The 21,712-nt window shown below is 42.9% G+C and overlaps 1 protein-coding gene and 1 long non-coding RNA gene across 5 annotated transcripts in view; one reads left to right on the top strand and one right to left on the bottom strand.

Annotated features, from left to right (window-relative positions):
• Nucleotides 1-21,712, bottom strand: part of TASOR2 (transcription activation suppressor family member 2) — an 87,677-nt gene that overhangs the window by 36,409 nt on the left and 29,556 nt on the right. For all 4 annotated transcript variants that reach the window (XM_044280005.1, XM_044280008.1, XM_044280007.1 and 1 more), the window contains 5 exons: nucleotides 16,632-16,752; nucleotides 11,156-11,175; nucleotides 10,972-11,071; nucleotides 5,816-5,916; nucleotides 607-704 (listed from right to left, as the gene is read on the bottom strand). In XM_044280005.1, coding sequence (XP_044135940.1) covers nucleotides 607-704; nucleotides 5,816-5,916; nucleotides 10,972-11,071; nucleotides 11,156-11,175; nucleotides 16,632-16,657 — 345 coding nt within the window. In that variant the 5' untranslated portion in view covers nucleotides 16,658-16,752. The remainder of the gene's footprint in view (nucleotides 1-606; nucleotides 705-5,815; nucleotides 5,917-10,971; nucleotides 11,072-11,155; nucleotides 11,176-16,631; nucleotides 16,753-21,712) is intronic.
• LOC122927801 lies at nucleotides 388-20,203 on the top strand. The gene is made up of 3 exons (XR_006387821.1): nucleotides 388-485; nucleotides 18,285-18,331; nucleotides 20,071-20,203. It is a non-coding gene; the product is annotated as an uncharacterized LOC122927801 (long non-coding RNA).

The raw sequence follows: 21,712 nt of genomic DNA, 5'->3' as shown, positions 1-21,712 counted from the left end.
AGTTTTTGAAGCAAAATCTAAGCATGGGTTAAAAAAAAGGAGTTGTAAAAGTTGTATCTATTCTTAACATTTTCTCTCCCTTTAGGATCCATACCTGATTTTGACTTCAAACACTACAACAAAAAACCTGAACGGTGTGGCGACACCCTTCATTCCTCTTCTAGACCTTGTGTGTCGAGACATGGTATGAATGCTTGAAATAGGTTAAACTTTCTCACTGCCTGCAAAGGGCCTTTGTTAGTAGGTTGATATGAGTAAGCCTTAGCCTACAAGTAGAGTCAATAGATGTCTGCTTCACAGAAACTTTCAGTTTTGATTTGCAGATAAACAGAAAGTAAAAGTAAAAAACCTCCTCCAAGATAAAACCTCAGTTGGTTTTGCTCTACACAGACATTAAGAATCTACTAGAGAAGAGGAGGATAAGATGCAGAATCTAGTCCACTGAAAGAAAAGAAACATCTCTTTTAAAGATCTGCTTGGTCACGGTAAGCGAGCACTGATAACTTTAACCTATGTGTGGCCGCTATAATGTGTTCATTTGGCTGTGGAATTTCTAGCATTCCCCACCCAAACTAAAGACTGCAGTCCATCACTTGATGTTCTTACCAGATCCTGATCTCTTAAGCACTTCAGCAACGTGTCAGATCCAACAATATTTGAGGTTACTACAGAAAAAAGACTGTAGTAGATATTTCCACAAGACACTGAAGAGAAAGCAAAGGGTAATAAGCAAATAAACTCGACAACAGGAGCACTTATTTATTTAAGATTAAGGTCCCATTCACACGACCTGATAGCAGCCGTACCCGGGACCACAAACAATGGACCTGGAAAACACAGGCACCAGTCATGTGAATTTCACAAAGCGTTCCCATTCACACCACTGTATGGCCGCTGTGCCTATGCTGAGGTGCGCAAAACACAGGCACCAGTGCTAACACACTGACTTGAAAGGGTCCGCGACCCAAAACATATGGCAAAAGATAGGACATGTTCTATCTTTTGTGGAGCGGAAGCACGAGCACAGAAGTCCACGGAAGAGCTTCCAGAGGGCTTCCGTGCCTCAGTTCCACACAGAATAGAACATGTCCTATCTTTTGCCGTCTGTTTCGGATAGTGGACCTATTCAAGTCAAGGAGTCTGCTCTCCGATGCAGAGTTCAAGCGGCCGATGCCCATGTTTTGCACCATGTCACACTTGAAGAGACCCTGAGGTACCTCTACATAATACCCCAAAAAGTGACTGGAAATTTTCAAGAAACTTATCAAGGGGTATACTGAGTGCTTTGACCCCTCAAAAGCCTCCAAAGCTGGCAGATCCCAAGACTTTTGAAAGGCCTCAGAGTGACTTAGCGCCAATCGTCATCAGTCATCGCATCGCAGCAGCCGATAAGGGTCAGAGAGGGAGCTCCCTCCCTCTGTAAATCCCTTAGGTGTTAGTCTGCACCAATGCTGGTGCTTACCAGTTACTGACAGCCGCGCCCCTGCCACCGATCAGGTAAGCACTGCTCCTGTGCCTACCTGAACAGTGTGCCGTATATGTAGGGCGTTGGTCGGTAACTCACCCCTCTGGGGTGCTGGTCAGTGGTCACCACAAAGAAATGGGATCAAGTGCCAGCATCAGGTAGCTAGGCCTACAGAAACAGCCAAGTGTGCCAGAACTCCACGGTTTCCATAATTACATTGTAGTGAATAGGAGCTATACAAACACCAATAAACATCACTTTACATAGAATTAAGCCATATAAAAAGTTGTGCTAACTTTGTAAATATCGTGCATTACTTAAAGTGCAGTGATTCGGAATTACAGCTTGGATTATCCTCCAGTCTTTACACCGCACAGTAATTTGATTAAATAAAATTTCGTTCCTTCACAACATTTTAGAGGAGAGATGTTGAACATCTTAAAGCAACCCTTCGGTTCAAGACCCAATTAACAGGCTGATAAACTATCATATATCCCTGTGACGATCTTTTCAGCTGCAGATCCATCAATTCCTGGGTTCCTCTTCTTCCATCCAAGATAGACACAAAGCTACTCAGACTACTTCATCCTTACTGTGCACTTGGTAGCCCAAGACAGTTCCTGCTTCTCTTGAATGGGCGAGCAGTGCTCACGTGAACAGTGCTGACCAATTCAAGAGCAGGGCTGGACAAACAAGAAGTGTCCTGGGCTACTGATGCACAGTATGCATCAGGTAGTCTGAGAAGTGGTGCAGCCATCTTGGATGGCAGAAGAGAAGCCCAAGAATTAGTGGTTCTGCAACTAAAAAGATGAAAGAGGTCACCATGCAAGTTTTCTGTTCATTCTGCAGTTAATGTGTTAATTTTTGTTTTTATGGTCTGGAGGCCACATTGTCACATCACTCTATTTCAAGGGGCCGCAAATAAATAAAAAATGTCGCTCATTTGGCCTTTTACACAAACCAGTGCAAAGTGGAGGAATGATCGATATCAGTCATTCCTCCTTCATTTAGTTAGGCCTCTTTCACACAAACGTAAAGGCTCCGTGCCCGTGCTGCGGACCGCAAATTGCAGTCCGCAATGCATGGGCACCAGCCGTGGGGCAGCTGCATGCGGATCGCAGACCCATTCAATGGGGTCCGCGATCTGTCTGTTCCGCAAAAAGATAGAACAAGATCTATCTTTTTGCGGAAAGGAAGAACGGAACACCACAGAAGCCTTCCGTAGTGCTTGCGTGGGGTTCCGTTCCGCACCGAATCTCCAGATTTGCGGACCCATTCAAGTGAAAGGGTCCGCAGACGTGATGCAGAATGCACACGGCTGGTGACCCGTGTATTGCGGAACCGCCGTATGCGTCCCGCAGCACGGGCACGGAGCCCTTACGTTCGTGTAAAAGAGACCATATATTGATTATTAGTAGCCCATCCCTGATTACACAGAGAGATGTGCTGCAGACAATCGTACATCTTTCATCCTGATAAAATAAGCAAATCAGCCGACAAACGAGCAATTCCTTGTTTATCGACTGATCAGCTGCACGATTATACCGGATAGTAGGCCTGCACAATATATCGCCAAAGCAATCGCAATTAATCGCCACATCGCAATCGCCAATTGGCCGACCCAAAAATGCTGCAATTATATTACCATATTTTTCGCTTTATAAGACAAACTTTTCCCCCCTCAAAAGTGGGGGGAAAATGGCAGTGCACCTTATAAAGCGATGGTTGACTTTTTACGTGGTTGACACGGATGTATCACCGGCCGCTATGCTGCACAGCGTGGCCGGCGATACATCAGTTACAGTATGGGGGGGGGGGAGGAGGGGCTGGAGGAAAGTCGTTATTTTAATGAACAAATGTTCTTTTATTTATTTTATTTATCTGTTCTGTGCAGTGCTATTAAGAAAATGGCAAGTTTTGTATTTTGTACTTTTGCAGTAATGCAAATATGTTGTTTAATTTAGTAAAAGATGTTTTATTTTGAAAAACACTGTGCATTTCAGTTCTTGAGTTAAAGAGGACCTTTCACTCGTATACAAACTAAAAACTAACTCTATCTGTGGGCAGAGCGGTGCCCAGGGGTCCCCCTGCACTTACTAGTATGCCTGGGCGCCGCTCCGTTCGCCCGGTATAGGCTCCGGTGTCTCAGCTCCGTCTGTTGTACTGGACTGATTTTTTGTAGGAGGCGTGTCCCTTGCTGCAGTGCTGGCCAATCGCAGCACACAGCTCATAGACTGGCTATGAGCTGTGCGCTGCGATTGGCCAGTGCTGCAGCAAGGGACACGCCTCCTACAAAAAATCAGTCCAATACAACAGACGGAGCTGAGACACCGGAGCCTAATATGGGGCGAACGGAGCGGCGCCCAGGCATACTAGTAAGTGCAGGGAGACCCCTGGGCGCCGCTCTGCCCACAGATAGAGTTCGTTTTTAGTTTGTATACGAGTGAAAGGTCCTCTTTAAGCATAACTAAATTTCTGCATTATCAGTAATGTGTGTGCTTTTGCCTTGAAAATCCAAGCAAATAGACCTCTAGCACAATTCCCTTAAAATATCGCATCGCATACCGTTATCGCAATTTTTAGGGCCCTAATCGCAATCGCACAAAATTCCCATATAGTGCAGCCCTACTGGATAGATATCAGCGCTCCTATGAACACTTACCTGCTTACCGCCGCTCTGGTCCTCCGAACTGCCCCTGCTGCCTCAATCTTCGGATCCCTGCGCTGTTTACACCTGGCAGTGCATGGACATGGTCATGCACCGCTCCAGTGGTAATGTGGCCACAAACTGCATGACACCACTGAAGCCAGTCGTTCACTGGAGCAGTGTAGGTGACCATGCACTGCCAGGTATAAACAGCGTGGGAACCAGAAAATGGAGGTGGCGGGGGCAGGGCAGAGGACCGGAGCGTCATGGAGCAGATAATTATGAATCTTCTATTTCAGGGGCCATGCTGCAGGAACATTTAAAAAATAAATAAGAAAAATCGCAAAGTGGCGACATTTCCTTCCATCCTGCCTCCTATTCATGCAGAGGACAGAGCTCACTGGTTATTACCTCCTCCTGCCCCCCAGTTACAGGTGCCATGCAATAACCAGTAAGCACTTTACCTTGCTAGTAGGGAAAACAATTAATTGGTTAACGCTTTAATGACCAGTACTGAAAATGCTCAATGATCAGACACTTTTTTGTATTTTAGCGCCTGTGGTGGTTCAAACGGTAACTATCTTATTTGTTGGACTACTAAAATAATTTTTGCAACTATTTTTTACTTGACATAGGGCTTTAGAATTTAATTTTTAGTAGTTTTATTTGGGGTAAACTGTACAAAACGTTTTTAAAAAGTATATTTTTTCAAACTATATCACCTTATTCTTTAAATATGCAAACTGACACCAAAATAAATTATTATAATAAGTTCCCTATTTTGTGTAGGCCATTTTGTTATATAATATGTATACTTTCATGTGAATGGGGGCGGTAATGGTGACGGTTTTGGTTGGTGTGGGTGTTTTTTCTTTTACGTATTTTTTTATCATCATCTTTTTTTTAACTTAATTTTTAATATATTTCTGCTACATAATATGTCCCCCAAGAGGTCATAAAAAGACCTTTGGGGGACACACCAACACTTTTTTTTTTTTTTTTATTGCACTTTTTCCTTTTCTTATTTGTATTTTACAATTTTTTTTTTATTCCTTTTTATTTTTCCCCGCTCTCCCTAGCAGCTGGAAACCCTTTCCGCTCCTGCTACAGTGCGGGAGCAAGAGCTGTCATCCATCGCTTTGCGGAGCTCCGGGCAGAAACACTGCTGATCGCAGGATCAGCTGTGTTTCTGCCCAGCAGGACCGGGGTCACAAACCATAGCTTTGGGGGCCACATGCGGCCTGTGCACCCCTGCTTTAAATGAATACCGGCAAAGCTGTGAACTATATACAAGCTACAAGATAAGTAATGCAATATATTCACTCCACTTACAGATTAGATTGTGACTACTTGTCAAAATTCTTGCAAATGATGCAGGACTTTTTCCTCTTTAAAGGAAACACGTAGGTCGTGCCACAATGGTGGCAGACTCGACTGGTTTACCACGACTAACCTAAAATGACACACTTTGTAGGGTTTTCGTTGGAGCTTCTCATTAATTCTGTAAAGTGGAATATATGTGTTATATGCTTTGGTTATTTGGGTTTGTGCAATTCTCTCTTTTCTATGTTCCAAATTGTAGACTCTTGACTATGTTAAGCTATACTCTCAGCAATAAGGTATAGAAATAACACAGAGTCACTATACTGTCACCTAAAACTATTATAAAGCCACTGCCGTGTTAGACGATGCACAAGTTTTACCTTCTTGACCCGTTGGATCTGTCTTCTGGAATATGTCTTCAGGTAACGTTTTTCTTAAGTCAGACAACTGGATTACTTCTTTCAGATCTAGTTTTTCTGACCTGGTTTATGCAATTTAGCACAAAGAATGAAAGTCACACAGAATTAAACGTATTAAAAACATTGTACTAGAAATAAAAATTGGATAAATCATCATAGCTCCAAGTGTCACCTTCCTGCCTGGCACTTAGAGCTGGGTGGACATTTCTGAGGATGTTATCTTCGGCCATCACTAGAAAAACGTGAGAGCACATCATATTTATTAGGCCTCATGAACATGTGCCAGCGGTCCGCAATGCAATGGCACTGACCGTAGGGCTGCTGCATGCAGACCCATTCACTTGAATGGGGCCTGTAATTCGCATCTGACAGCAAAAAAGTAGTAGTGCGTGCACTACTTTTTTGCGGTGCAGAGGCATGGACAGAAAACCCACGGAAGCACACAGTGGTGTTTCTGTCCCTCCGTTACGCACCAACCTTCCTGACTGGGGACCCATTCAAGTGAATGGGTCCGCATGCAGCAGCCGCCCTACGTCGGGCCACAATACGGCCACGGCCGGGCAACAACTGTATGCATGAGGGCTTAATCAAAGACTTGTTTCATGTTATCCTACAACATGCACAACTTTTTTTTTTCTTTTCACATAAACCAAGGCCTAATTCACACAACCATATTTTCGGTCAAATTCATTTCTATGGGGCCGCAAACAAATACGGACAGCATACGGATGTCATCTGTGTGCCGTCCATATCTGTGTGGCTGTGCCACAAATGACAGAACATGTCCTATTCTTCCCAGTTTGCAGACAAAACTAGGCATTTTGATAATGGGGCTGGCAAGAAGTGCAGGATGCACACAGCCCGTATCCACATTTTGTGGATCCGCAGTATGTGGAGTGATCGCATCTTTTATGCGGCACCGAAAATCATTATTTGTCGGCAGCACATAACCCTGTGTAAAACAGGAGATATGCTGCTGACAAATTAAAACTGCATAGAGACAAACGATTGTGTAGCCTGTAAAAGCAGGCAAAGAGCGCAGATTGACATGCCGATATCGCTGACTGGTGTTCGTTACTAGGAACATTAGAAGCGTCCTGAAGTTGTCTATATGGCGACCACTACCCAAAAGTCAATTAAAATCTAGACTGGTTGAACTAAGCTGATGAGGAATGATCTACATTTGATTTTATACTGCATTCAATTTTTGAGGTGATCACAGGGATATATAAAATGTCGCACATAGGTTTAAAGATATGCCAAATTTATCAAACTAACACTTTTGTATAGAAATTCTACCCCAGTTTTTCTACCCCACCCCTTTACTGGAGTGAGTTTGATTTTTTTCCCCCCTAAGTCTCAGTGATAAACCTGGAGTGAAACTATTTAATAGTTCACCATGCCCTCTTTCCCAAATATTTCAAAACTGGAATAAAGGGTATATTACATGGGCAGATTTTCTGCCCAATGGTCGCTAACGAGCGTTTGAAGCAATCATCTTGCAGAGAAATACTTCTACCGATTTAACAATGAATGAGCAAACGCCAGTTCATTGGGTAATGCAGATCTTTAAAGGCTATGTACACTTTTGGAGGCAATTTTTTTTTTTTTGTGATTGCATTTAACTTCTTTTTTGGCTAAAAATCATATTTTCAATTGGCCTTTATTGTCTCACAAAGGGTTAACTGTGTTTCCAATTGTGTGACTGATACTTTCACTTTCAGCTTCAGCTAATAAATCTGATTTCTATACTACTAAGAGGCCATAAACACTTATGTAAGCCAGCAAGATAAGGATTGCACTATAATGAGTGTTTATAAAGGTCAGAGAGCAGAGATAAGAAGTCCATCAGCTCCTCAGATGACGGAAAAGACAAAACATCCACATGCAGCTAGTAGAGCAGCTCAGCTCTGTACACAAAAAAAAAGGATTCCATATGGTTAATAAAGACCAATTGAAAAGATTTTTAGCTCAAAATAAGTACAATGTAATAATTTTAAAAAATTGCAACCAAAAGGTGTACATAGCCTTTAAGATCAGGACCAGCTGACGATAGACTGTGCAGTCTAATAACCATCTGCTGCCGGCAAACCACCGTACAGCATGGGGATGAGGCATGGCATAGTGATCGCTCCTCCCCATGCTGCAGAGAAGATCGCTGCATGTAAGAGCGGCGGTATCCTCCACTAGCAAGCAATTGTGAATAGCCCTATTTATTAACATTAGCAGCGGATTCTGGCATACAAACTGTCATATACGGAACGCAAATACGCTCGTGTGAAAGAGGCCTAAGTGGTGTAAAAATGAAAAAAATTGCAACATTTTGTGCGCAAGTAAGCCCAAAAAATTGCAAAGCACCTGTTTTGCGATTTTTTTTTAAGCCAGAATTCTAAAGTACAGGGCTTGATAATTACCCGCACAGTCATTTTAAAGAAGCACTACCACAAAATGTTTTATTCTCTTACCTGTTAGAAAGGTATAGGATTTAAACCAGACATCCTCAAAACTGTGGCCATCCAGCTGTTGCAAAACTACAACTCCCAGCATGCCCGAACAGCCTACAGGTATCAGCCTACAGCAGGGCATTGTGGGAGTTGTAGTTTTACAACAGTTTGAGGATGCCTAATTTAAACTGTCATGAAGGTAATCTTACCAGTGACTGTATTTGTGAGTTATAACCTCCCTTCTGATCCTCAGCTGTGTCATGTAATCAGCACTGTGACTCCCCAATTACAAAGAATGTTATGTGTGGACAGGAAGCCAGTTTCTCTATGTATTCCTATAGTAGTCTCAATGTCATTTTCAAAGGAATGAATAGAGAAGTTCAAACTACAGGGCGGTGGCTCACTCTGGGCAAAATTGTGGAATAGGTGCTACTAACCCAAGGTAGAGGGACACCCACCCTCTAGTTATTGGTATTTGGTATAAAAACTAAAAATATGGCGAGCACACTTCATTTGGACTCATAAAATTAGTAAAATTGAATTAAATCACAATATTTATAGATGAACACGTGTGCAGTATAATAAAAACAATAAAATACAATAAACTAAAATACACTTCATAAAATCTCAAAAAGTCCACGGAAATTGAATTTGTTGGTGGGAATAGTTCCTTATTTCCACAATAAACGTTGCGGTGATAAAGTGCTCTGTAGTTAATGCGTTCCAATTGAGGTATGGCTAAACGTGCGAGTAAGGATGTATATTAGGGATCTTGCTGTATGAGAGATCGCTAATAACACGGATACTTCACAAAATATTATGCACTGATGCAATGAGTAAAGCCGAAATCACGTCTGAATTCCCGCGAGATCTCGGGTAAGTTGGCTGAAGGAGACCGTAGCGAGACGCCGGCAGTGTCCCGCGCCGCTCGACCCTCACTGAAGTAAGACGCCAACACTTAGGCTACTTTCACACTAGCGTTCGGGTTTCCGCTCGTGAGCTCCGTTTGAAGGAGCTCACGAGCGGACCCGAACGCAGCCGTCCAGCCCTGATGCAGTCTGAATAGAGGCGGATCCGCTCAGACTGCATCAGTCTGGCGGCGTTCAGCCTCCGCTCCGCTCGCCTCCGCACGGACAGGCGGACAGCTGAACGCTGCTTGCAGCGTTCGGGTGTCCGCCTGGCCGTGCGGAGGCGTGCGGATCCGTGCGGATCTGTCCAGACTTTCAATGTAAGTCAATGGGGACGGATCCGTTTGAAGATGCCACAATGTGGCTCAATCTTCAAGCGGATCCGTCCCCCATTGACTTTACATTGAAAGTCTGGACGGATCCGTACTAGGCTATTTTCACACTTAGCTGTTCTATGCTAAAAATAATGCAGACGGATCCGTTCTGAACGGAGCCTCCGTCTGCATTATTATGAGCGGATCCGTTCAGAACGGATCCGCCCGAACGCTAGTGTGAAAGTAGCCTAAGGAAGGTAAGAAGATTTGACTTATGAATATATAAGCCAGTGGCATGGGACTGAAACAAGCACATTAGCCACCTCATTGCATCAGTGCATAATATTTTGTGAAGTATCCGTGTTATTAGCGATCTCTCATACAGCAAGATCCCTAATATACATCCTTACTCGCACGTTTATCCATACCTCAATTGGAACGCATTAACTACAGAGCACTTTATCACCGCAGCGTTTATTGTAGAAATAAGGAACTATTCCCACCAACGTATTCAATTTCCGTGGACATTTTGAGATTTTATGAAGTGTATTTTAGTTTATTGTATTTATTATACTGCACACGTGTTCATCTATAAATATTGTGATTTAAGTGTGCTCGCCCATATTTGTAATTTTTATGAATAGAGAAGGTTATAAATCACAAAAACAGTCACTGGTAAGATTACCTTCACTGCAGTTTACATCATGTACCCTTCTAAGGCTAGTTTTACACTAAATTCCTACATGGACAAGAGAAATCAATGAAAGGCTCTCCATTTATGAGAGGATAAAATGAGTGATGCTGCAAACGTTTCATACACGACTTGCTATCTGTAGTGTTCCTCTGATTCGCAGTACGTGTTTCTTTTGTACGCTAAATATAGCGGTTTTTGATATGCCCTTTCAAGGACGGTTATCACTAGACACAGCTTGAAGAAACCATTTATGAGAATTGTTAAAGGGGTTATCTGAGTGTTTAAAGGAAATCTGTCACCAGTGACCCCCCACTAGCTGACACAGACACATAGCGGTGGTTCACCTGATTAAAACGTGGTTTTTCTTTTGTTAACCCGAGACTCCATTCAAGAGTTAGGAGACTTTTTATTTATGCAAATTAGGCCACTGGTGCAATGAGGGCGTCACCATTGCTCTTGTTGAACCCAAGCTCCTCTCTTTTCTGTGGCCAGCCCCAACCCCCTGCTTTGCCACTGTTTGGCCCTGTCAATCAAAGCAGCCAGGAAAGGGCTGGCCACAGAAAGGAGAGGAGCATGGCTGCAACAAGAGAGATGGTGACGCCCTCATTGCACCGAAGGCCTAATTTGCATATTGAGAAAAGGTATCATAGTAAACAGTTGGATAGGGAGGTCACTGGAAGCAGATTTCCTTCAAGCTTTTATTTTTAACTACAGAGCGAAGCAGTTGTAATAAGGTCTAATACAGGAGATCACTTACAGTTGAGCAGGAATGCTGCAAGCGCTAGGTGCCTGTAAAGCAATGCTGCACACCAACTGCTCATGGATATACAGCTGTCCTCTCCATGCATTATACGGTGCTAAAAAAGTAGAATAAGTGATATACAAGGTGACAATAATCAACAGATTAACGTACGTTTCACAAACAAAGACCAATAACATACCTACAGTGTTTAGGTGGATCCTGAAGGGGGGAAAAAACAAAAAAACACAATGCAATGAAATATTCATATGATAAATGCAATATTTTACTTTTTAATTCACCTGAAAATCTATCACTTCGCCCAGATGTTCCCCACCCATGTTTTGTTTAAAAAAAAAAAAAGTGTGAAGAACACCTAAGGAAATGCGACACCAAAAAGTTATCTGCCAATTAAAACCAGATAGCGACAGATCTCTTTTTTTTTTTTCTAATTAGTTTTTATTTTCTGATTACAGATTTATTCTATTTCCTGAGCAGGATTATGGGAGCGGCCATCTTGCCTGCCCTGTTCTTAACAGCATTAAAGGCCCTTTACACAGGTCGAGAATCCGCTAGATAATGGCTAACCAGCGTTCACAGGAACACTTGGTGATTATCTGGTGGTGTAAAGGTGCCACGATACTCATTTGTCGGGTAATTGGACTATTTGTGTAGGCATCTAAATCATTGTTTGCCGGCAGCAGATTGTGCCGTGTGAACAGCCTCTGCCGCCGGCAAACAACGCGTCTGTAGGACGGCATTAGCAATTACTCTGCCCCATACTGTGGAGGAGATCACTGCATGTAATTGCAGCGGTCTCCTTTACTGACGAGCAGGTGATTGTCAGGAAGGAACTCTTCTTTCCTAACAATTACCTGCTAAATTGTCCAATCTAAAAGGGACCTATAGAAAGCATTGAGAAAACTGCCTTACGGCAGCCACATGAGCCATAGCCCCAATAGTCAGGGGGGCACCTCATTGACTTCTATAGGACAGTTTTCTAGACATGCTCCCTTGACCTGTGCAGAGGTGATTGTCAAATCGTATCTGTTCTTCCCTTGTACAATCACTTTTTTTCACAAATACTGTCCTCTGTCCAAGATATGCTCATACCATGTCGTATCCAAGATATGTTCATACCATGTCATAGAAGTTGTGGCCATCGCTAGCAATCTTGATGCTCCTGAGTGAATGATAATATGGGTAATGGGTTGACACACTGTTGTGTTTGTAGACGTTTAGACTTTTTTGTTTTTATGTCCTGTAAGATCTCTCACCTTGGGGCCTTTGCCCTAACCGAGGGATTAATGTATCCTAGCCTGTATTGTTAGGCTCTGCCTTTGAAGATTTATGCCTTGCTGAAATGGGATATGTATCACCCTCCATTTTACATATGTATTAAGCTGATGATCTTTGTTTGTCTTAATAAAAAGAGATTTCAAACAATCACTTATTGTGAATGGTGGATCCTGCCTTATCTAGACTCAAAGGTGATATCATAACAGGCAGGATAAGAATGACATAAGCAGGTAACTGCAGTAAAATGATCTGTACAGATTCAAGAAGTAGCATCTATGATTAGGCTTAATGGACACTACAGGATTTTATGGTTTTTGCTTAAATATAGATACTGAAATAGAAAATTAAAAACAACATCACCAAAAATTCTTTAAACTATGTTAAAGATAAAAAAAAATGCTTTAAACAACAAGTCATTTTCTGATGACACATTCCCTTTAAAGTCCAGCTTCATTATATTGAAAGGCTATCAATATCAGATCAGCGGGGGTCCGACTCTCGTTTTAAAGGGAACCCGTCACCGGGATTTTGTGTATAGAGGACATGGGTTGCTAGATGGCCACTAGCACATCCACAATACCCAGTCCCCATAGCTCTGTGTGCTTTTCAAAAAAACGATTTGATACATATGCAAATTACCACGAGATGAGTTCTGTCCCTGACTCATCTCACGTACAGGACTCATCTCAGGGTAATTTGCATATGTATCAAATCGTTTTTTGAAACAATAAAAGCACACAGAGCTATGGGTACTGGGTATTGCGGATGTGCTAGCGGCCATCTAGCAACCCATGTCCTCAGCTCTATACACAAAATCCCGGTGACAGGTTCCCTTTTAAAGTACATGTGAGAGTGCTGCATCCTCTTTACCTGCACACGGCCTACAATGTAGCAGAGGTGCAGTGTAATTACAGATTCCTCTGCCATTCAGCTGCATTGCTCCACCACTACAGGTAAACTCTGAAGATGCAGCACTCTCACAGGTACCATGCCCCCTTCAAACAGATCGGCGGGGGTGTCACTGATCTGATATTGATGACCTATCCTCAGGCCAGCCAATCAAGATCATGAAATCGGACAATTTGTTTAAATCATAATATTTTTAGATCCATAACTCGATTCATTTCACAGATATAAACTTAAAGGGCTTATTAGAGACTGTCTGACTTTAGACAAGTGCTAATGTCAGCTGAAGCTAAGTCTTTGTCCCTTCTTTCTATGTGTCTCTGTTTTGTGGAAAAAATGAACTTTTATTTATGCAAATAAGTTTCTAGGAACAAAAGGGGCGTTGCCTCTACTCCTAGAGACTCCATTCTCCCTCCTCTGGCCACGCCCCCTCATGTTGATTGACATGCCAGGCAGAGTTCACATCACCCTGCCTGGCCCTGTCAATCAGCATGATGAGGGCACGGCCAGAGGAGGGAGAACGGAGTCTCTAGGAGTACTGGCAACACCCCCATTGCTCCTACAGGCTTATCTGCATAAAATAAAAGTTCATTATTCACAAAACTGGAGGTGGAAAGAAAGAAAGACTGCTATCGTCAGCTGATATTATCACACGGCTAAAGTCAGCCAGTCTAATAAAAATGTTCCCGACGACAGAAGCCCTTTAAATGAGAACATGCTGGCGGCCTGCAGTGCCACTGGAGGGTGCTCACAGAATACCATTGAGTTCAATGGAGAAGAGTGCACATTTATCTTTTGAAACTTTAGATAACAAAAAAACAACAACAACAACAACAACAACTGGGTATTCAATGAAATTGAGCTTAAAGTGTAACTGCCTTTTTTTTTTCTAATGTGTAAGGACAGTGATGCATTTTTCTAATATACTTTATTTAGGGAAAACCCTTATTTATAGGAGAAAGCTGGGGCTGAAATGTGCCTTAGCAGCGATCTTCTTCAGAGCTGTCTTCCTAAGGGCTCATGCACACGACTGTTGTTCTTTTGCGGTCCATTTTTCATGAATCCTTTGTTCCGTATCGGAGGTTTTTTTTTCCTCCGATTTAAGTCCTCTTCCATTCAGTTATTCCACAAAACATATCCATATGGTACCCGTATGTGATCCGTTTTTTGTGGATCGGAAACGGAAACAGTAACTTGTTAATCACCAAACACGGGCTGGGCATAGCATTTCTACAGTATGGATCCGCAAAATACGGATGAAATACGGATGTGTTCCATGTGCGTTTCGTATTTTTTTTGCGGACCCATTGACTTGAATGGGGCCTCCGACTGTGATTTGCGGACAATTATGGACAAGCATTACTTTTTTGTGGAACGGAAACATGAAAACGGAATGCACACAGAGTACCTTCCGTTGTTTTTGGGGACCCATTAAAGTGAATTGTTACGCATACGGTCCACCAAAAAAAAAAAAAAAACGTAACGGAAGCGGAAAGAAAATACATTTGCGTGCATGAGCCCTAACACTGCAGTGCTGTACTAGGGAGACGGGCTGGGAGCTGCCCGGTGTCTGCCCGCACTGCTCCCTCACATAGTAGTTATTATAGATGATATATGTATTAATATAGGATTAAATATCTTTACTTTCTTCCTGCTCACTGGCCAGTGCTGTCAATGATCGCTCGGCACGCTGGAGCGATGCCTGTGTGAGCGGTAAGCAGGTAATGCAGGAAGAATCTGTTATACAGTATATAAATATCCCAATGTACAGTACAATAGCTTCCCCCTGCCTCCCTGCATTACCGCTCACACTGACCAGTTTCATAGGTACAAATCTGCTGACAGATTCCCTTTAGTAAAGACGGTCACAGAAATGAACTAACTGCTGGATATTTGGTGACATACACGTCACAGTAACTTGTGGGCCACAACATAACCACATTCACTTTCATTATGCTGCAGCGTAACATCGCAATTCTGTGATCTTTGGCTCGGCAGAGTGTTGTAGTCATAACTTAAACAGGTTGACCCACAGTCCCCTATCCAGCAGAGAGAAGTGTCTGATCGGTGGAGGGGTGACTGCTGGGGCCCCTGTTAATTACAAGAAAGGGTTCCTGTGTCCCCCATTGGCATGGAGCCGCAGTCCGAAACGTGCACCGCTCAACTATACGTAACTGCTGGAGATGGTGAAGTCTGCTATTTCTGAATGGAGCAGCAATTCTCGTGCATGACCACTTCAATTCAGACAAGAGGATCATGGGGACCCATATTCATGATCACCGGCAGTCCCAGCAGTCGCACCCTCACCAATCAGATACTTACCAACTAAGGAATAAGTGTTTATCGCAGGACAGCCCCATCAAGGTGGCAGATTTTAGGTTTGATAGAATGTATAGTTCAGTGCTTTGGAGTAGGCTGGGGCCTCTTATCTATAAGGAAAGCACGGAGGAGGGCAGGACAGTTCTATTTAGCGGATCAATGGCTCTCCAAATATGAATCCACTGACAGACGTATACCGACACTGCAGTGTCATTACACGTGTATGTCCAGGCACTGTATGATGCTTTCAGAGGTGTATAGGCTATTTATCTGTTACCTTTTGGCACTGTATATTGTGTGGGGTATTATTTTGACTCTTATATGGGCATTACTATTCAAACAGGTTTTGCAATTATTAAATTTTTGTAAGGTACATTATTTTACAGCTACAGGAGGCTACCATTTATTGCACTTTATAGCAGTATTGCGCACTATACTGTGGAATTATTTGAACACTGTGTATGGTATTTGAGCAGTGTAATGCTGCCTTTGGTCAATGTATGATGGTATTATTTTACATTCCTTTTATCACTATACGGAGGTGGTATTATTTGAGCATAGTATGGCAATATTCTTCAGACACTGTTTGCAGATAATTATTTGAACAGTGTAAGGTGCAGACTCTCTGTAGGTTAATGTGAAAGGGGGATGGTTTTGAAAATAAAGAATATATTAGACAGGCAAACTTACTGCCCGATGATCGCTACCGCTCGTTAGCGATCATCTGGCAGTCTAATACTGCCACCGATTGCACGATGAATGAGCAAATACTTGTTCATCGGACGATTGAGGTCAACAATCAATATTTGCAGAAAAATCAATATTTGCCTGCGGCAGATCACGCTGTCTAATTACGACCTACCGCGACACACCACTGTAAAGCATAGGGATGAGCAATGGCTGCTCCCCATGTTGCTGAGGAGATCGCTGGAAAAGCCTCAACTACGCCCTAGTGAACACAAGCTCACCTGCCTACAGTCTCACACTATGCATGAGGTGTAACAGGCAGTACTACAAGCAGAGAGGGCTTTCTTCCTGCATCTGATGCATCATTGTGCACCATGTAGACGCGAATATAAGAAAAAAAAGAGTAGGCAAAGTAAAAGGTGCAAGTAATACTGTACTATACAAGTAAAACAATAGTAACTGCTTACATATCAGAGTCCTTCAACATGAGCATGCTATCTTAAGCAAGAAGAAAGGAACAATTATAATTCAGAAGACCGGTGATGACTTATGAAGTCGTCTGCCATTATGGAATCCGTGTGGTTAATCCTGAAAGGTGAAAAAAAAAAAACATTTTTATATACCGTAAATTGAGCCCTTAATATTATATCAATATTCTATAATATCAATATGTCCTAATATACCACCTATATCACAATTGTAATACATGGATATAGGTATGCCACTTCAGCAAGTGGCATTTATTATGTAGAGAAAGTTAAAACAAGGCACTTACTAACGTATTGTGATTGTCCATATTGTTTCCTTTGCTGGATAGATTCATTTTTCCATCACATTATACACTGCTTGTTTCATGGTTACGACCACCCTGCAATCCAGCAGCGGTGTTTGTGCTAACACACTATAGGAAAAAGTGCCGGCCTATGCGCACTCTCACAGTCCTAGTATAGTGTGCAAGCACGACCACAGCTGATAGATTTCAGGGTGGTCGTAACCATCAAAATGAGCAGTGTATAATGTGATGGAAAAATGAATCCATCCAGCAAAGGAAACAATATGGACAATCACAATACATTAGTAAGTGCCTTGTATTAACGTTCTCCACATAATAAATACCACTTGCTGAAGTGACACAACCCCTTTAAATGGCGGTGTTTTTGCCTCTCTGGCTTCTTTTCAAAAAAACATTGCATGGTGGAGCTCTTGTTTTTTTTTTTCTTCAGGCTTTTTCAAATCTTCTTCTGTATAGGGGGAAAATGCAATTAAGAAAACAATACTGGGGAAAAAGACTATTTGCAAAAAAACGTCTGAATAAACACCACAAAAACATGGTAAAAGTTACAGGTGGCCAGACAAAAAATACATGCGTCATTGTGGCATCTTACAGTCCCCCCAAAATGTGTGCAAATATTTGTGTGTGTAGGGACCACAGATGAGTGAATTGATTCTTCTCATCAAGCAGAGTTCTGCACCTGCGACAGGGTGTCCCTGAAGCGGAGGGTTCCCCTACCCCACTGCTCAAATGACAGGGCCAGAGATCCTCAGCTTCAGACCTCCTGCATCTGTTTTTTTTGCAGTTTACAAAACATGGATACCGGGCGTGTGAATCTTGCAGTTTCCCTTTTTCAGGTTCCGCAGCATGTAACAAATGCCTATTCTTGTTCGTAAAACGGGCAAGGAAAGGACGAACCCACTCATTTCTATGGAGTTCTGAGAACAGCCAAGCAAGTGTACATCTTGGGAGTTGTAATTTTACCACAGCTGGAATGCCAGAGGTTAGCCTTCACAGCCCTAGGCCATGGAATGGATGAACGTGACATCACATGGCCTCGGCAAAGCAGGAGAAGGCCGCAGTACTACTGCTAGTGCCGCTGCTTTCTGAAACAGCTGATCGGTGGGGGTCCCGGGTGTTAGTCCCCACCCATCAGATACTGATGACCTATCTGTAGCTGGCCAGCTAAGACCTGTCCTGGGTTGCTAATATAGCTTATGTGTTTGTATAGCTAGACCTGCTAAAAACTAATAAAGTTCCTATGTTTGTGTGTTAAAGACAAAATCAGAGTTATTTACAGTGACTTCATGTTTGGATGTCATATAACTGTTATATATTGTGTTCACAGAAACAGAAAAGATAATATGCCTTTAAGAATCATTATATGGATGTGAGGTAAGCTCAATGACACAGCAGAAACAACAGAAAGCATAGAGTAAGGCCTCCTGCACACGACAGTTTTTTTTCACGGTCCGCAAAAACGGGGTCCGTGATCCGTGACCGTTTTTTCGTCCGTGGGTCTTCCTTGATTTTTGGAGGATCCACGGACATGAAAAAAAAAGTCGTTTTGGTGTCCGCCTGGCCGTGCGGAGCCAAACGGATCCGTCCTGAATTACAATGCAAGTCAATGGGGACGGATCCGTTTGACATTGACACAATATGGTGCCATTTCAAACGGATCCGTCCCCATTGACTTTCAATATAAGTTCTTTTATACCATCGGATTGGAGTTTTCTCCAATCCGATGGTATATTTTAACTTGAAGCGTTCCCATCACCATGGGAACGCCTCTATGTTAGAATATACTGTCGGATATGAGCTACTTCGTGAACCTCAGATCCGACAGTATATTCTAACACAGAGGCGTTCCCATGGTGATGGGGACGCTTCAGGTTAGAATACACTACAAACTTTGTACAAGACTGCCCCCTGCTGCCTGGCAGCACCCGATCTCTTACAGGGGGATATGATAGCACAATTAACCCCTTCAGGTGCGGCACCTAAAGGGGTTAATTGTGCTATCATATTCCCCTGTAAGAGATCAGGACTGCCAGGCAGCAAGGGGCAGACCCCCCCACAGTTTGAATATCGTTGGTGGGCGCACACTGTGCCACCAACGATTTTTAACTATAGAGGGAGGAAGGGGGGGGGGGGGCGCGATGGTGGGCGCACACTGTGCCACCAACGATTTTTAACTATAGAGGGAGGAAGGGGGGGGGGGCGATGGTGGGCGCACACTGTGCCACCAACGATATTGAAACTGGGGAGGGGGGGGGGGGGGGGGGTCTGCCCCCTGCTGCCTGGCAGCCCTGATCTCTTACAGGGGAATATGATAGTACAATTAACCCCTTTAGGTGCCGCACCTGAAGGGGTTAATTGTGCTATCATATCCCCCTGTAAGAGATCGGGTGGTGCCAGGCAGCAGGGGGCAGTCTTGTACAAAGTTTGCAGTGTATTCTAACTAGAAGCGTCCCCATCACCATGGGAACGCTTCTGTGTTAGAATATACTGTCGGAAATGAGTTTTCACGAAGTGACAACTTAGATCAGAAAAAGATTTTATGCAGACGGATCTTCGGATCCGTCTGTATGAAAGCAACCTACGGCCACGGATCACGGACACGGATGCCAATCTTGTGTGCATCCGTGTTCTTTCACGGACCCATTGACTTGAATGGGTCCGTGAACCGTTGTCCGTCAAAAAAATAGGACAGGTCCTATTTTTTTGACGGACAGGATACACGGATCACGGCCTCGGCTGCAAAACGGTGCATTTTCCGATTTTTCCACTGACCCATTGAAAGTCAATGGGTCCGCGAAAAAAAACGGAAAACGGGACAACGGCCACGGGTGCACACAACGGTCGTGTGCAGGAGGCCTTAAACTGTTTTTGCTGGGCGGGAGTCTAGACCAAATCACAGCCAGCCTCACACACAGCCTGTGTGGGAAATTCCCCTAGCTGGATTAATTACACCAGAGGAGAGAAGCTGAACAGACATTCACTCCACTAAGAGCTGTGTTTTATGGAAGCAGAGAGGCCCAAATAGGTATTTAAAACAATTATATAATGTTCCTACTGTTAATATTGTGATTAGAACTGTATACTGAACTAGTTATATGTGTGTTTACTTACAGTTCCCCCAAACTACAAATTCAATTGCATACAATCCAAACAAATTGCATACAAATGCGAACTGCACATACCAGATCATAAGCAATTGTATAAAGCAAACTGCAAACCAAGTAGAGCAAGTGAACTATTGGTTAGACCTCAGATATACCTCTCAGAGAGATCATAAAGTGCCTAAATAACTTAAAAAGTGACAGTACAGATATTGAAGAGAGAAATATATCCACCATTTTATGTTGAATGACAAGATTGAACAGTTGAACCACCATCTTATGCATGCCGCCATTTTGTGATATCTTTTCAAGACGTGTTATGTACATGGACTATCTGCTGAGGAGGCGGCAGTGTTATACATGAAGAAAAGTTCAAGTTTAATAAATAAGTTATTTCAAGCATTTGGTGTGCTCTTTAACCACTTCAACCCCGCTAGCTAAAACCCCTTTCATGACCAGGCCACTTTTTACACTTCTGCACTACACTACTTTCACAGTTGATCGCTCGGTCATGCAACTTACCACCCAAATGAATTTTACCTCCTTTTCTTCTCACTAATAGAGCTTTCATTTGGTGGTATTTTATTGCTGCTGACATTTTTACTTTTTTTTGTTATTAATCAAAATGTAACGATTTTTTTGCAAAAAAATGACATTTTTCACTTTCAGCTGTAAAATTTAAATTGTTTGGAAAGAAGACACCCCAAGGTATTCCGTGAGGGGCATGGCGAGTTCCTAGAATTTTTTATTTTTTGTCACAAGTTAGCGGAAAATGATGATTTTTTTATTTTTTTTCCTTACAAAGTCTCTTATTCCACTAACTTGCGACAAAAAATAAAAAATTCTAGGAACTCGCCATGCCCCTCACGGAATACCTTGGGGTGTCTTCTTTCCAAAATGGGGTCACTTGTGGCGTAGTTATACTGCCCTGGCAATTTAGGGGCCCAAATGTGTGAGAAGTACTTTGCAATCAAAATGTGTAAAAAATGGCCTGCGAAATCCGAAAGGTGCACTTTGGAATATGTGCCCCTTTGCCCACCTTGGCAGCAAAAAAGTGTGATACATCTGGTATCGCCGTATTCAGGAGAAGTTGGGGAATGTGTTTTGGGGTGTCATTTTACATATACCCATGCTGGGTGAGAGAAATATCTTGGCAAAACACTTTTCCCATTTTTTTATACAAAGTTGGCATTTGACCAAGATATTTATCTCACCCAGCATGGGTATATGTAAAATGACACCCCAAAACACATTCCCCAGCTTCTCCTGAGTACGGCGATACCACATGTGTGACACTTTTTTGCAGCCTAGATGCGCAAAGGTGCCCAAATTCCTTTTAGGAGGGCATTTTTAGACATTTGGATCCCAGACTTCTTCTCACGCTTTAGGGCCCCTAAAAAGCCAGGGCAGTATAAATACCCCACATGTGACCCCACTTTGGAAAGAAGACACCCCAAGGTATTCAATAAGGGGCATAGCGAGTTCATAGAAATGTATTTTTTTGGCATAAGTTAGCGGAAATTGATTTTTTTTTGTTTTTTCTCACAAAGTCTCACTTTCTGCTAACTTAGGACAAAACTTTAAATCTTTCATGGACTCAATATGCCCCTCAGCGAATACCTTGGGGTGTCTTCTTTCCAAAATGGGGTCAGTT

This window comes from Bufo gargarizans, chromosome 2, assembly GCF_014858855.1.
Source record: "Bufo gargarizans isolate SCDJY-AF-19 chromosome 2, ASM1485885v1, whole genome shotgun sequence".
Taxonomy (NCBI): Eukaryota; Metazoa; Chordata; class Amphibia; order Anura; family Bufonidae; genus Bufo; species Bufo gargarizans.
The sequence above is the reverse complement of the archived record's forward strand: the minus strand, read 5'-3'. Positions and strand labels throughout refer to the sequence as shown.